This window comes from Asparagus officinalis, chromosome 7 (genome assembly GCF_001876935.1).
Source record: "Asparagus officinalis chromosome 7, Aspof.V1, whole genome shotgun sequence".
In the NCBI taxonomy this organism is placed as follows: Eukaryota; Viridiplantae; Streptophyta; class Magnoliopsida; order Asparagales; family Asparagaceae; genus Asparagus; species Asparagus officinalis.
The window spans coordinates 143,414,219-143,431,338 of NC_033800.1; the positions used below are offsets into that span (position 1 = coordinate 143,414,219).

At 36.7% G+C, this 17,120-nt stretch overlaps 2 protein-coding genes across 5 annotated transcripts; both read right to left on the reverse strand.

Annotated features, from left to right (window-relative positions):
• LOC109849101 (soluble inorganic pyrophosphatase 1) lies at window positions 516-3,169 on the reverse strand. Its single transcript, XM_020418896.1, has 9 exons — window positions 3,144-3,169; window positions 2,523-2,652; window positions 2,400-2,428; window positions 2,185-2,250; window positions 1,946-2,053; window positions 1,747-1,812; window positions 1,352-1,472; window positions 1,172-1,253; window positions 516-795 (listed from the first exon to the last, which is right to left on the reverse strand). Exons 2-9 carry the CDS (start codon window positions 2,644-2,646, stop codon window positions 753-755), a joined length of 639 nt encoding a protein of 212 aa, XP_020274485.1. The 5' UTR covers window positions 2,647-2,652; window positions 3,144-3,169; the 3' UTR covers window positions 516-752.
• On the reverse strand, window positions 4,422-15,563 carry LOC109846554 (polypyrimidine tract-binding protein homolog 1-like). 4 transcript variants are annotated; one of them, XR_002248553.1, is made up of 13 exons: window positions 15,193-15,563; window positions 14,210-14,419; window positions 13,240-13,302; window positions 13,083-13,156; window positions 12,893-12,988; window positions 8,388-8,445; window positions 8,208-8,312; window positions 8,041-8,122; window positions 7,081-7,193; window positions 6,451-6,850; window positions 6,284-6,365; window positions 5,371-5,436; window positions 5,024-5,093 (listed from the first exon to the last, which is right to left on the reverse strand). XR_002248553.1 is itself a non-coding variant. In XM_020415799.1 (12 exons), exons 1-11 carry the CDS (start codon window positions 15,376-15,378, stop codon window positions 6,322-6,324), a joined length of 1,431 nt encoding a protein of 476 aa, XP_020271388.1. In that variant the 5' UTR covers window positions 15,379-15,563; the 3' UTR covers window positions 5,324-5,436; window positions 6,284-6,321. The 4 variants fall into 4 exon arrangements, 3 of the variants coding, with proteins under 3 accessions (XP_020271390.1, XP_020271388.1, XP_020271389.1); XM_020415799.1 differs by lacking the exon at window positions 5,024-5,093 and having other exon boundaries at window positions 5,324-5,436; XM_020415801.1 differs by lacking the exons at window positions 5,371-5,436; window positions 6,284-6,365; window positions 6,451-6,850 and having other exon boundaries at window positions 4,422-5,093.

The window sequence follows — 17,120 nt, forward strand, 5'->3', positions numbered from 1 at the left end:
TCCATGTATTCTGCCTGCCAATCAGCATTTGGGCCTTGACCAATGAATTTATAGAAGCAGGGATGGGAAACTAGAAGAGCTGGCCGAGGCTGTTTATAATGGTGGTCACAACTCACAAAGTTTGAGATATGCCTCAGATTTATTAGACTTAGTATTCTGGTGTACACGATGTGCGCATATAATTTAACACATGGGGGAGTGGAGTAGTTGAATTGTTGAGGGAGCATATAATTTAGCACATGGAGGAGTTGGGTAGTTGAATTGTTCCAAACGTGAGGGCATTTCCATTGATTTTTCCAAGGTGGGGGCATTTTCATTGATTTAAATTTTAAGGGCATTTCTCTTGATTTTTTTTTCAAGAGCAAGCAGGATTTTGTTCGTTTTTGCTAGCGTGAGGTATTTCAATGACGCATATGGGGAAAACACCAGAAGGGGACTTCTCTTAAATGTAAAATACAGATACAGATGCAGAGAGTGAGTGAGATACTGTCAAATATCCCTGTGCCACTTCTGAATTTACTCACTTAAATATCATCTTAGTAAATAAAGGATCGATACAAGTTACAAAATTTTCAGACTACTCAGAAATGCATTAAAGCATTCAGCTCTGCGCTCTGATGTCACAGGTTAATATAGTAAACAATTTGATTAAAAATGAAAAAAAAGAAAATACATAGCAAAAGATGAGTTTCTGTGCATTGGCCTGAAGGTTATCGAGCAAATTATTGGGAAAGAAAACAGCCTGAACTCGTCTATTGCCTCAAGGTATGCATGATATATTCAGCATAAAGATCCCTGCGATTCCATGGAAAATAGAAACATGTTCAGAAGATAACAAAGATTATGCGCATATCATGTACATACGAAGAGAGAATAGTAAAAGAAATAACTAGAGATTTTACTATTTTCAATGTGGTGAAGGTGCAAATTTGTAATCGTATGTATTTGTGTATGTATCCATAACGGATCAGCAATAGATGTGCAGATTCAGACCAATATCAGAAATCATTTGGATGCGTAAATATTCCACGAATTTATACATTAGAGAAATAAACATGAGACAGCAAGAGCATTAACCACTGTTTCATGCATAACTTGATGATTTGATGATGATGCAAAAGAAATATTGGAAAATTTAGAGAAAATTTGACTTCAATCGGAACCAACTTACATTGAGTACTGAATGGCATCAACAGCTTTAGGTGCAGGTAAGAAGTCATTGCACACAACTTCTTTGTGTTCATTCTTCTTGTCTGTATATTTAAATTAAGGACTGACATTTACCAATAATCGATATGCGCAACATCTAATAGTTTAAAAAGCTTATATAAACATAAATGAAGAAGGATACAATCTTCAAAGAAGCGTTTGATCTCAGCAAGACGATGAGGAGAAAGCTCTTTTATATCGTTGAAGTGGCGATACTCAGGATCATCAGCACAGACGGCAATAATCTTGTCATCTCCTTCCCCCTATTAACGGAATCAGCAACATTATCTATCAAATTATCCTTAAAACCCAAAAAACAAAAATTGGAGACTTTGCTCATATCTTGATATACATTTATTTGTAAGTTTCACATAGCGTCAATTGCATATACACCCCCTATAGCATCGTCGTTTGACTCTTTTACCCTTGGTGAAATTTCGGCAGGCATTGCCCTTGAGTGAAATTATTGAGTCAAAAAAGTTTCACCCCGAAGGTCTTATCTGCCAAAATGAAACTGCAGGGCTAATAAGGAAATACCTGATCAATCATAGGCATAAGCCCAATGGCTCTTGCTCGAAGGAAGCAGCCTGGAAGAACTGGTTCCTGATATAAGATTAATTTCGAAAACAATCAAAACTTTTCATTTGTCAACCAAACTACTCGAAAAATCATGAATATAATGGCAATATATTACCATAATAATTTTTTACTAGGAAAGAATAAAAACTATGTATACCTGCATGAGGACCAACACATCCATGGGGTCATTGTCTTCGCAAAGTGTACGAGGAATGAAACCATAATTATGAGGATACACAACAGATGAATATAAAACTCGATCAACCTACAAAGTATTGTAAAATTAGGACTTAGAAAATAAATAATCATCAAAAAACTTGCAATAACCTGAAGCGATCAATCCTTAGTTATAATGTCTAAATTAAAGCAAACCGGTTAGACATAAATTTCACAAACCTTGATCAATCCTGTTTTCTTGTCAAGTTCATATTTAACCTTACTCCCTTTCGTTATTTCCACAACCTACACCAAATGGATATAGAAAATATAAAGCGAAAGGGGAAAAAAATATGAAGGTAGAAGTAATGAATCTGATATTCTTATTATGACATTATATACAACCTAAAACTACTTCCTTTTTAAATTCAGTCTTATATACCGAAGATACTTACAACATTAAAAATTGCAGGAGCATCTGGACCTGCACAAGGAGTTACATGTGAAACCATTTTCAATAAATTGTTTGAGATCAAAAACTCAATGAGAAATTGTTTCAAGTGAATTGAGGAAGTTACCTATCTCAAGATCATGCCAAGGATGAGCAGCTACGGATCTCCTCGATAACGATGAAAGAATCCTCTGGTTGAGACGTGGAGCTGATCGTCGCTCAGATGAATTAGCTTCAGTTTCTTCACTCATTTTTTTCTGCGAATCGCGTAATAAAAAGTTACTTAATAGAGGGGGGGAAATATAGAAACTCATACTCTGAGAAAACTTTTGAATGTTCTCTCTTTCAAGGTCTTAGTCCAAAATATCAGAAGCAAATCAGAGTATGGATAACTTCAGGCATGTAAATCAAAAAATGTTGAAGGATTTCTTTGAGAAATGGTTTTGTCTTACATAAATACTAATAACTCGACTATAATTCAGTAAATTACTAAATAAAACCTTGGAAACCTTTTGTCTTACATAAATACTAATAACTCGACTATAATTCAGTAAATTACTAAATAAAACCTTGGAAACCCATAAAGTTACAATATCATATAGTGATGCAAGCTATCCGATTACATTGAATAAACATAAAGATAATCGACACAAATAATGCCACAAAAACTACGAAAAATTAGATCCATAAGAGAATGGACAAGTTCAACTTAATCAGATGAGTTTAAAAAAAAAAAAATCTTTTTCACCTTCAGAAGGAGGAGCTTCTGTCTTTTTCTTCCGAGTTAAAAGATTATTGAATTTGCTCTCGGTTGAGAACCTATATAGTGATCAGGATCCGACGGTTAGAGATCCTTAAGAAATGGCGGGAACAAGGGGAGACCTCACAGCTCGCTGGTGTTAACGGCCTTAACGACCCGGTTTTAGCCGATAATGGGTCGGATCTTGATAAGATCCGGATACAAATCCGGCATATTTATTGGGTTTGGTCGAGAAGGTAGGCCTTTCTTGATGGGCTACCGCAACGGGGTAGAATTGCATGAAACCAACGATTTTCAAGGAAAAAGCAAAGGACAAATTTTCAAAACCGACCCATTTGGGTTTTTAATTGCAAAAAACGACCGGTTTTGAAAATATTTATAAAAACCGATCTGTTTTCAGCCAGGGGCTGAAAACAGGTTGGTTTTTTTAAAAATTTTCGGGAAACTTCACGGGAGTTGAACTCCCGTGAAGTTTTTTCTTATAACAACTCCCGTGAAGTTTAGGAAAAAAATTTCAAAAACCGACCCAGTTTTAACCAACTGGGTCGGTTTTTATAATTAAAATTAAAATGGGCTGTTTTTTGCAATTAAAAACCCAAATGGGTCGGTTTTGAAAATTTGTCCAAAAAGCAAACGATTGGGTTTGGACACCGGACGCTGCCAACAACGTAGCAAACGCAAACGATGGGATTCTTTCTAAATTTTAACGTTCACCATGTGCCCGATACTCAATTCATATTTTTTACTTTGAGATAAAAAAATCACAACAATCGGTTAATTTAATAGACGATCGTAATAAATAAATAATAAAAATTAGTCCCTCCACTGCTTTTTAAAAGTGAAGCCAATCGCAATAGAAAATAGGGGTCTCTTAAGTAATATACATGGGACTAATGTGGCCTCCAAATTGGTAGCTGGCACAATTCGTATGATAATTATTTCCCACTATCGGTACATACGAAAATTCAAGCTCAGCTTTCTGAGTATAGCCACATAAATGCTAGCATTTAAAGCATAGGATTCCAAGCCTTATGAAGTCATGTAATTCTTCAGTATGAACACCGATGGCCCTTAGATCGGAAACGGAACATCCCGATACCGATCACGACCTGAATCATCAGTAACCAGCACTACAAGAATCGAGCATCGATTAACAAGGCCGGAGTAGGATTGCACTTTACAAGAGATTTCACTAGCTTTTTGAGCAGCTGCACCTGAGCAACTCAGAGACAAAATCAAGAATTAAGGGGGGAAGAACAAATCAAGAAACTTCATAACCACAAAAGGGGGGGGGAAATAATCCAACAATAGTACTACAAGAGAAGAGGAAACAGGATAATAAAAAACACCGAGAGGTGATGATAGCTAACACTCAAAACAAAAAATAAGTGAAACTAAGGCAGCGTTGTTTGAGCATGCCTCCATGAAAATAGCCATAAAGATACCAACTTACACAAATCCACAATTAAAGGTAAAAATTTCTCTCTTAACAGCTGCAAGCAGCAAGAGTATCAAGACAAAATCTTAACGCTCAGCTCACTGCTGATAATACATCGGTGGCTGCCCTATAACCGGTGGAGAACCACCAGCAGGGCGTGCATTAAATTGGGAAGAAGCTTGATGGGGATCAGATAAAGCGGAGGGAGGAGCACCAGAAACCGGGTACATATGCATAGATGATGATGGTGGCACATAAGCTTGGCCTGGATATGGACCTGATGCTGGGGGATACCCTGGCGTAACACCTTGCATGCCCGGGTCCCAAGCCGGCATTTGGCTATTGGGATGAGATTGTTGCCCTAAATTACCGGTGAACATTGATGAAGATTGTGGATTCGCCTGCCAATTAGAGGCAGCTGTTGGGATGACAGGAGCTTGAGGCATTGAGAGAAGACCCACGTCAGGGATTGTATAGTCTCTGCTTTTATCGCTATGTGCCTGAAAACAGACGTATCGCGTGTATCAAGAAAGAGTAATATGCAGAGTGAATATACAGTGTTAAGAAACATACATTGATCTGAGGAAATCTATGATGATGGTCAATCGTTACATTTATTGAAGAGTAGTGCCCTAACTTTATTGTTTTCCCTTTTATTACGGGTGTATCTCCGGCTTAAAAAATTTTATGCTTGTATTTATTTCATGGTAATTTAAATTAATTTTTGTACCTTTACATTGAGATCAGTATGACGAGAGTATGACAGATGAAGCTTACAGTAGCCACCATCATATATGCAGTGTCCCTCTAGAGCTTCTTTAGCAACTGCTGCAGTAGTCACATCTGGAATAGCATAAGGTTTCAAATGTAAGCTCATGGGAAGCATTAACTTGTTCACCATAATATATAATCTTTATCCTACAAGCATAAAGCGCAACAATAAAGCCGACAAAAGTTGCTTACACAGATTAGAACACTAAAAAACCATAATAGCTATGTTGATAATGAATTATAGCAGAAAGAATTCCTACACATGTATAACCGTTAATCATCACCAAAACAGTTATACATTCACATGCTCTAATGGAGTGTACAAGATACAAAACCAACCACTAAGAAACACAATAAATTGTTTTTGGTAGCTTTAAATAAACAAAAAAAAGATATAGCTAGATCCTAGTTAGAAGAAATATGGAGTTGCACATGAACAATAACGCAGAAGGCCATGCATAATAAATACCTAACTATACACACATATGTACATATGTGCCTACAGACACATATACATTGTATATAAACTATATACATTATGTTGAGACAGAATAGGAAGTAGATCTGTAATTATAGTTGATATATAAATCTAATTGCTGGCAAGCCCATACAATAGGGATGGTTTTATATAAGCGGGAAACATATTAAACACAAAAGAAATAGAAATCGATTAGAAGGTAAAAATATGCAGAGACAATTATAAAGAAGAGATGCTCTCAGTCAAGGACAACATGCAGCTGCTGTCGATATTAAATGACACTAAAACAATAACAAATGAAATGAATGTGAAATATGACTCAATTCCAGGCAGAAGAAGAAGAGAGAAACTTACTAAGTATGGTTACTTACAATGTGAATCTCAATGGAAAAAAAGGAGAAGAAAACGAAAAATATTTGTGAAAGAGAAATGTTTGCTCACCAGGATATTGAATCAATGCCTGCATTCCCCCATTCTTCTCAAATATTGCAATTTTCTGGACAGTACCAAATGCTGAAAAAACCTGGAATCAAAGGCCATGATAGGCATTCAGCTATGCTTTGAGAGATAAAACTAGAACCAAGAAAAGAAGGAAAAAAAACTCTTACAGTGTGGATGACATCTACAGTTACAGCATATAACCGGTGGAGAACCACCAGCAGGGCGTGCATTAAATTGGGAAGAAGCTTGATGGGGATCAGATAAAGCGGAGGGAGGAGCACCAGAAACCGGGTACATATGCATAGATGATGATGGTGGCACATAAGCTTGGCCTGGATATGGACCTGATGCTGGGGGATACCCTGGCGTAACACCTTGCATGCCCGGGTCCCAAGCCGGCATTTGGCTATTGGGATGAGATTGTTGCCCTAAATTACCGGTGAACATTGATGAAGATTGTGGATTCGCCTGCCAATTAGAGGCAGCTGTTGGGATGACAGGAGCTTGAGGCATTGAGAGAAGACCCACGTCAGGGATTGTATAGTCTCTGCTTTTATCGCTATGTGCCTGAAAACAGACGTATCGCGTGTATCAAGAAAGAGTAATATGCAGAGTGAATATACAGTGTTAAGAAACATACATTGATCTGAGGAAATCTATGATGATGGTCAATCGTTACATTTATTGAAGAGTAGTGCCCTAACTTTATTGTTTTCCCTTTTATTACGGGTGTATCTCCGGCTTAAAAAATTTTATGCTTGTATTTATTTCATGGTAATTTAAATTAATTTTTGTACCTTTACATTGAGATCAGTATGACGAGAGTATGACAGATGAAGCTTACAGTAGCCACCATCATATATGCAGTGTCCCTCTAGAGCTTCTTTAGCAACTGCTGCAGTAGTCACATCTGGAATAGCATAAGGTTTCAAATGTAAGCTCATGGGAAGCATTAACTTGTTCACCATAATATATAATCTTTATCCTACAAGCATAAAGCGCAACAATAAAGCCGACAAAAGTTGCTTACACAGATTAGAACACTAAAAAACCATAATAGCTATGTTGATAATGAATTATAGCAGAAAGAATTCCTACACATGTATAACCGTTAATCATCACCAAAACAGTTATACATTCACATGCTCTAATGGAGTGTACAAGATACAAAACCAACCACTAAGAAACACAATAAATTGTTTTTGGTAGCTTTAAATAAACAAAAAAAAGATATAGCTAGATCCTAGTTAGAAGAAATATGGAGTTGCACATGAACAATAACGCAGAAGGCCATGCATAATAAATACCTAACTATACACACATATGTACATATGTGCCTACAGACACATATACATTGTATATAAACTATATACATTATGTTGAGACAGAATAGGAAGTAGATCTGTAATTATAGTTGATATATAAATCTAATTGCTGGCAAGCCCATACAATAGGGATGGTTTTATATAAGCGGGAAACATATTAAACACAAAAGAAATAGAAATCGATTAGAAGGTAAAAATATGCAGAGACAATTATAAAGAAGAGATGCTCTCAGTCAAGGACAACATGCAGCTGCTGTCGATATTAAATGACACTAAAACAATAACAAATGAAATGAATGTGAAATATGACTCAATTCCAGGCAGAAGAAGAAGAGAGAAACTTACTAAGTATGGTTACTTACAATGTGAATCTCAATGGAAAAAAAGGAGAAGAAAACGAAAAATATTTGTGAAAGAGAAATGTTTGCTCACCAGGATATTGAATCAATGCCTGCATTCCCCCATTCTTCTCAAATATTGCAATTTTCTGGACAGTACCAAATGCTGAAAAAACCTGGAATCAAAGGCCATGATAGGCATTCAGCTATGCTTTGAGAGATAAAACTAGAACCAAGAAAAGAAGGAAAAAAAACTCTTACAGTGTGGATGACATCTACAGTTACAGCATATTGCATATTTTCTATCGAAGCAAGAAGCACATTACTCTCAGGCTCTTTTTTCTTTCCATCAGGACCTAGAGTAGGCTGGGAGCAAAAAGAGTAATTTAAGCCATGATGAAATAACAGGGAGAAGATGATTCAGTTATCCAAAAATCAAACCTGCAAGGTCCCCTCAATTGCAGAAGGGTTTACGGGAAGGTAAGGGTTCGTGTAATCCCTGCAAAAGGATGAAAAAAACATTTAATTGCAAACATAACAATTTCCATTTACAAATACTTGCGCAAGTATGATGTAATATCAATTCTACTTGGAAACCATTTCACAGGGAACAGAAGAAAAGTTAAATAACAGAGCTCATTAAAACAAAAACCAATAAAATAATAGAGTATTCCATGTTAGGAGTCTTTGAAGTAAATGAAGTTTCAACAAGGAACTTTAATCCTCTCAAGAAAAGGAACTATAACTCAAATAACAAGTTATGAACATGTTGAGTGATGGAATCCTTTAATAAGATGTATAATAAAACGGTCAGCAGAAATCATGTCTTTCAGTAATAACATAGAGCATAAGCCTGCATAGAAGATGCAGAAGAATTAAAAAAAAGAGGATCAGGATTTCACAAGGCATAAAAAATTAGCCGAAAAAACATAATTCATCACCTTCCCCCTATATCAGCTAACAGATAGCAGTTTTTACATAATTACAGGCAACCGCCAATTTGTTGTTCGAACACATTTTACTGAAGGTTCCTTAGAAACTGTGTCCATGACAATCAGAACCCCGTCATACAGTAATAAAGACTTCAGAGTTCAGAGAAAAACAAACACAAAGGAACGTTTGAGTAAATTAAACCAGAAATGGAGGGAAGCACAGAACTAGTTCTACCATTCACAAATTTTTAGAGCAATAGACAAAAAACATGGCAGAAATTCAAAGTGTTGCTTCTTATTAGTAGCATGTGTGCATGTAGCTTCTCCTACAGACCAACAGCCATTAAAATTGTAACAGAATAATATAACACCCCATCTTTGTTCACAACTATGTTGCATGGCTACGGGTGAGGGTGAGGACATGGACACGAGTGCGAATATGGGACACAGAAAATTGTAGAAGGTGGGATACAGGGAGACAGCTATATAGATAAATAATAAATTAAGCTAATCTATATGAGATTGATAATATTTTTTGTTCACATGTTATGAAAACTAAAATCCCTCTACAATTTTCATATATCTCTTATTGAGTAGATTACAATTTACAAATTGAAAAACAGCTTTTTTTTTAACTAGATACTCCAATGACCCTTTAATACTTATGAACTAGGTATATGCTAAAACAAGCGCTCCAACAACTCAACGAGTTGCATAAATTTGAGGTGAACATATATTTCGAAGAAGTGCGTCCCACAAGTTTTTTAAACTACAAGGTTATATAATTAAGTACAAGTCTGGATAAATGTATGTATATATTCAAGAAGTGTCCAAGGAGTGTTGAACACGGGACACGGCTATGGGAAATCTCAGACTGGATGCCGGAACCTAGATGAAGTGGGCGGGTAACCTAGATTAACAATTTTCATGCCTACGCGCTAATTTAGAAGATTGATGATAGGTTGAGAGTGGTCCGTAGATTTGGTTGATCTTTTATAGTCTTCTGGTCAGTACGGTTAATAAATTTGGTTTGGTTTTTCATGGAGTCCTGTGCTCCATAAATGACCCACTTAATTTGGCAAACCGATGCTTAATGACTTCAACTAACATGATGATGGAAAAAAAAACAGAGCCTTCTTCGATGACATGATATCTTTTAGGTTATACACAATCCAAATTCTCAGTATACCCCTCTCCCCATCCATGTTAATAAGCACGAATAATGCGATGATAAGGGAGACAAGTGGAAAGTGGATAACATGCAAAGGGTATATAAGCATAATCCTCCATGGCATAGCAGTGGGCATGCTCGGCAAAAATAAAAAATATAAAAATATAAAAATAAAACTAACAATTCAGGTACATCAGGTCCTTCAACACTACACAAGTCATAAGAGTCAGAGAATTTGAGCAAATAGAAGTAACACTACATAAAAGACAATAATGAGTCTCATTTCAGGAGTACATGTTAGATATAGGTGCCCTGCAGGCAATTATTGTATATTGTAACAGGACCTATATGTATATAACATCCTTGTTCGAAATGATAGTATGCTATTTTGGTCAGATTTATCTGATGTTCTAAATATACAGATAATGTCCTTAGAATAAATACTAGACTATCAGACATTTCGGATAGTGATCGTAATGAAGAGATCTGATTAGTCGGTAACGTATATTCTAAAATGTTCCTAGTTGATGAAGTGTTGAGATAGGACATCATCACTTTTGTTTAGACTAGTGTATACTTTATTTCTCCTTTTGAAGGAGATGATCAATCTCTTAGATCATTGATGTGAGACATCAAGATACAGTATACAGGTGACTCATTAGTGAATGAGTTGACTGAACGACTCGTCGAGAACATCTAGTTGGTAATATACTTAACTGTCAAATAGAAGTTCTCAAGTGATATAGTACATAGTAGTCTCTTGACCTGAGGCATGAGTGCAATATCTTATATGTCAGTAAAGATGTATTTAGACTTTTACCTAACCACAGTTCTTATTGAATTGTGCATAACGGTTCTTGTTGGGTACATCCCGAGACATAAGTAGATATTGAGATGCCAAGAAGGGATTCGTCTCTCCCAGTATAGGGGTTGATGTCATAAGATTGTTTGATATAACTATAGTCTGGAAATCCTTGGCCAAGGTGAATAAGATAAACTGAGTGTCAGTTTGATCTTATAGGTTATGAGTTTAATATCAATAAACACTAATCAAGCTATTAGGGTTTGACAGTTTGCCATACCCTAGGCTCAATAGTTTGACATGGTTTGACGAAGAGACCGGACTGTACGGTATTATCATTGAGTGGTCCTGATAAAATTGGATAAGCATCTTGCAGACCTTTATCACAACTTATACCCGGGTGGTCTTCATGTGTAGCTAGCACCTCTGTTGTACTTATGGATATGATCCACTACCGAGTTTTTTAAGTTGGGCCCTAGAGTCACACCAAGCGCGTACTTGAATCCTATGAAACACAATTTATGGAGTGATGCGTATGATTGATACGCATATATGATTTCTTCCGGATACACATAAACGGTTATGTATATCGGTAAAATCGGAATGCTATGTGCTTAGGAAATGAATTCCAGTATTTTTCCCATAAAGTTAACTTTTAGTCAACTAGTTGACTTTTTGGTCAACAGTTGACTTTTGGTCAACTCTTGATTTATTTGGTCATATAGTGACTAATTAGTTAAAGATTGGAATAATACTATATACCGTATTTATGAAATACTGTATTAGTGATAATAATTTGGTATTCTCATTTATGAAATACACATACCATGTATAATGAGTCATGAGATGAGTCACTTAGTGGTATGGTTTGAGCACATGGTTTATTAGCACATGGTTTTGAAATATAATGATTCATAAGATGATTCATTGCATGACTCACTTGATTAATCATTAATTTTTGATGATTCATTGCATGACTCATAGGATGAGTCATTCATATCATGAACACATTTCACTCTATAAATATGAGCTCTTTTTTCTTATGGAAAGGTTAATGAAAAATTGGCTAAGTGTTTTTTTCATAAGAGAATAAAAGAGAGCTCTCGTCTTACTAAACTTTAGCAATCTTTGAGCAAGAGGAAGTAGTAGGATTTTAAGAACCCCGGGGTGGATATCTTGCCTTGTGTCTTAAGAAGACTCCCATTTTATCAAGCTCACTTGAAGACTTGGAGATCCACTACAAGGAGATTTTCTACTACAAGGAGCAAGAGCTAGGGGTTATTCGATCTTCCATCGAATCACGCTACGAAAGTATGATTTTCTAACTCTTGTATGCTCACTTAATAATAAGGATCATGTTAGATTTAATTAGACGATCCATATGAATATTTCATGCTCTCTACATGCTTAGTATTTTTGTACATACATGTCTTCCGCTGTGTATTATGCATGTAGACATAGCACGATTTCCTTCAGTACATACACCAGAAACCGCACTAAGAATATATAATTTAAATTGAGTTATCACGCAACCAGAGGCAGAAGTCCAGTGAGCTTCAAGTACAGACAAGAAAGGGAAAAAAAACATGGAGCCAATAAAACACAATATTTTCAGTGTTTCAGACTTGAAAAATATACTCTTATTAAAAAAATAGATACAATTGCACACTTTGGGATTATTTAGTCATAACTACATATCATCACCTCAAGTAGATTAAACAAGCTATTGTAAACGCAGAAGTATCTTTCAATATTAATGTTCTCTAATTATGTAAAAAGGTCTACTTTTCATCTAACATTGCACTCAACAAATATGACCAATCAGTATCATGAGATGAGGGAATTTACACTACATAAAAGATATCGGTAATCTTTGCAGCTTGCTCTCTAATTCCTATATGAGAAAGCGTGAAAATAATCAGCTAAAGATATGACATCTAGGTTAAAATTGTGTTTTGATAGGCTAAACAGAAAAATGAGGTGAAAAGCGAAAAAGAAATTCAGACCTTTATAGATGCTAGTAGAATCATTAAATACATACCTGCTGCGATGCGACTGAAACTTTATGTTTAAATCAGTGTGAGCAGAGTATGAAATTCGCAAATGGCACGAGGTAACATGCTCAGGAAGCAAGTATCTGGTATTTTTTAAATAAAAAACAACAACAAAATGAGTGAAAATTTTTCAATAAAAACATTAAGATTTATGCCTTCAACAATAGAAAAAGTAACCTCGGTATACTTCTTCCGTCTAGGGCATCTCTGGCCGATTGTGCAGTCGCTGCGTCAGTGAACTGGATTAATGCCTGTATATTTACATAGTTTAAAATGAGTTAGCCTTTTACAATTGCTACAATAAATTTTCTTAGAACATATAAATGTGAATAACCTGAAATCCCGCAGCCTTTTCGAAGGTTGCAATTTTGTGAACAAATCCAAATGCAGAGAAAACCTGAAAGAAAGTTGGGAGTTAGGTATTCATGAAATAATTAATGAAACTAAATAGTGTGGTAACCCGTAGCTAACATCAAACTCCTGGAACTTTAACAGAATTCTCTATAAGTGCAAGATGGCACCTGAAGATAAGAGCATTGCAATCATCTAAACTCCGGTAGCACCATGACAGATGGTGCAATATATAGTTACAAAAATGACATGATTCACAGGAGCATATTTACTCACCGCCTTCAACAAAGCAGATTTTAATGAGAACATTGAGAAGTAAAAGAACAGAACAAGCATACAAAATTCATTGCTTTAAAAAAACAAAAAATGGTGTCTGAAGACCAAAATAACAATTGAAAGAATGAATTTAAATTTAGGAGAAGAAAAAAGTAAATATAATGAAACACGAAATAGATCCTACACTGACTTTAAAAAAATAGTTGCATCAGAAACAAAAATTGAATCAACAAAGCTTACATAACCTAAGGATTAGAAGTTTAACCTCAAAAATAGCTCCCACACAAGGATGGTATCCTACAACTTAAATTAAGTAAGATGGTCAAGAATGGTTAGAAGGTACCATTATTCACGATTAAAGTTCAAAAGCTCAAAGTTGAGCTATCAAAAGTATGAGATAGCAAAACACACATGGTATCTCTCCGAATGCAGAATGCTGACATCGAGAATTTCTCCGAGTTAACATGGACCTGCTGATCCATGCAGAGCATGTTACAAGATGTTGAGGTATAAAGTAAGATCAGCTCTGATCTAGAAATATTGTGTTGGCAAAAAATCTCGTCATGCTATTCAGCTTAGCTGTGAAGGCCATTTGACCTCAATAAATACAGTTACTCGATATGAAATTTGTATAGAGCACTATGAGTTGAAACAAATTTAACAAGGAACAAGCTTACCAGATGAATGACATCTATGCTGACGTCACCAGCTTCAACACCCTCAATAGTAATAAGCAAAACATTCCCAGCAATATCACCAGTACTCTTATTGTTCACAATCTCTTGTCGATTTGAGTATTGTATATACACGGTTTTGCCACGGACTTGTGCAGGCTCAGATGATGAAGCGTAGTATGAAACCATTGAGATTGCTTGGTTAAGGTCGGACTGGAACAAATGAAACAAAATCAAATAACTAAAACTAATAATCTATCATCACATCTAAGTTTTTCCTTTTTAAATGTAGATTTTAGCCTCAGTTAACTAATTTCTAAGCTGCGCTTAATATCGACTTGATGTAACTAAAAGCAAGAAATCAGTCACGCATTACCACATAAAATTGTTGATTGGGAATTTCATATTAGGACACAAAAATAATTTGAGGGAATCAATTTAGATATCAAAATTATAACAGCATTGCTAAAAATGCAACCTATGCACAAACATAAAACAGACATAGTTAGACCCAATCATCAAATTTTCTTCTTTCATACCAACCGGTACTGAAGAATAATACAAAACCACTCAGATTGCTTGGTTAATAGGGTGTTTGGAAAACTGAAAGTTGATCTGGAAGAGTAAAAGAACTTTTTTTCCCTTTACAAGTGCGCAAAATATGGTGTTTGGTTGGGGGGGAAATCTTAAGACTGGAAAAATAAGGAATGGGGCAATGTTGTTATATCTATTTACTTAACATCAAACTACACTTTCAATGATATAATAATAAACTAAATTTTTAATACCCAGGGTTAAATCAAGAAGAAGCATAAAAACTTCTCCAGGCCCAAGAACCATCGCCAATTAATTCAAGCAAGCAGCAGTGTCAATAATAATAACAATTCTTCGATTTTGCAGCGCAACAAAGACACCTAATTTTTTAATTAAATTCATCCGAGAAAACAGAACGCAACCTACGAAATGAAAATCAAGTAATCCCTTACAAACTCAACGAAGGCCTGATTGCGATTTGCCCCAACATTGCACTTGGTGTTCACGATCTTTCCGAATGGCTTGCAGAGCTCGACGAGCTCCTCATCGGTGCACTCCCATGGCAGATTCCTCAGGTGAAGCACCTTCGATGGCGTCTGCGTGTAGCGAAACTGCTGCTGCCCTGACGTAGACGACATCGTAGCGTCGATCTAGGGTTAGGGTTACGCCCAAGTGCGATGAGAAGATCGGGTCGAGGGGCTAGGGTTAGGGTTTGGGTTGAATTCTGATGGTTAGGGTTTCGATAGAGAGGGGCAAATTGGGTTTTTTTTTATTTTTTTCCCCGGTTCGTGGTTTCGGGGAAGTAGGAGGTATGGAATTGTTTCTTATTACTGGAGGTCTCGCAAAGGCTATTTATGGAGAAGGGGGTCCAAAAGATTAACATTTGCATTATTTTCTTGTCATCATCGTATATCCTTTTTTTTTATCACTACTTTTTTAGGCAAAATTGTTAAATTGATATATTTTGTAGACACTCGGTGACATACTGGTATATTTTTTTTACTTTTGACAAATTCGTATATTTTGTAGACTTTGGCGTCATATACCCCTTAAGTCTGGTCGGATTGATTTTTCCGACCAGTTTTCCCACGTGACGACTCACGTGATGTCGAGCTGGCGGGGTTTTTTGCACAAAACCCCCTAATCAAATAACTCATGTTGCTCCTAACCCCTCCCCCTCCTCCTCTCTCTCTCTCCCTCCCTCCCTCCCTCCCTCCCTCCTAGGGTTAGGGTTTTGAATTCCTAATTTTTTCCTAATTTCGATTAGGTTGGTTCAGCTGGGACTTGATCCATGAGACAGAGCGCAGATCCCTTCCTAAATTCTTCGACGGGAGCTCGTATTCGAGGAACCCTAGGGTTTACAAGGAGTACCAAGACTTCATCATCAATAGATTTCGTGAGGAGCCGTCTCGAAGACTGATGTTTACTGAGGTGAGGAAATCTCTGATTGGAGATGTAGGGTCGATAGAGAAGGTGTTTAGGTTCTTGGATCGATGGGGATTGATAAATTTTGGGGTGGATAAAGGGAAGGAGAAGGAGGAGGTGGACTTTGCGGCAGTGGTGGTGGAGGAGGGGGCGCCTTGAATTTTTGAGTTTTTGCCCTGATTTCGTCTGACCCATGAAGCATAACTATCATCTGAAGTGATTTTGTTCATTTCTGCTTGCTAAAGTTAAGATTTTGGCGTCTGAGTTCAAAGATTATAGCCGAAATTGGTCTCCGTGTTTAGTTTTTGGTGTTAGCTTTTCAAGAGGTAATGTTGTAATTGATTTATTTGAATCTGGGTATCGAAGAATTATGAGGGGAAATGGGGGAAATCACTCAGGGAGACCATTTAGTGACAAAAGATGGCTCCTCCCCTTCTTTGCCAGCTTAATGGTATCTCTAACCCTCTTCTTAGTCACAGTTTTTGGGCTTTTCTCACCTCAGTCCAATGGAGATTCATTGTCGTTGGATATAATTTCATTCACTGGTTTGGATGATTCTGATGGGTATGCATTGGATTCAAACCCTATGAAGTCTTTGGATGAGAAACCAGTTTTGGAATCGGAGCTGCCGAGGATAGCTTATCTTATCACCGGAACAAAAGGGGACATCTTGAGAATGAGAAGAACTCATACTCAGATGTGTTTGGGGATCAGATAGGGAGGAACGAAGAGGTATGTGGAATCTGTGGTAATCAGATGGAGGGTCTTGGTGAGCTGGTGGGCATGGGTGATGGGGAGAGGTTGAAGAGGAGGAGGAGGAGGGAGGGAGAGGAGGAGGAGGAAGAGGGGGGTAGGAGCAGGATGAGTTATTTGATCAGGGGTTTTTGTGTAAAAAAATCCAGCCAGCTGGGCATCACGTGAGCCGTCGCGTGAGAAAACTGGCCGAAAAAATCAA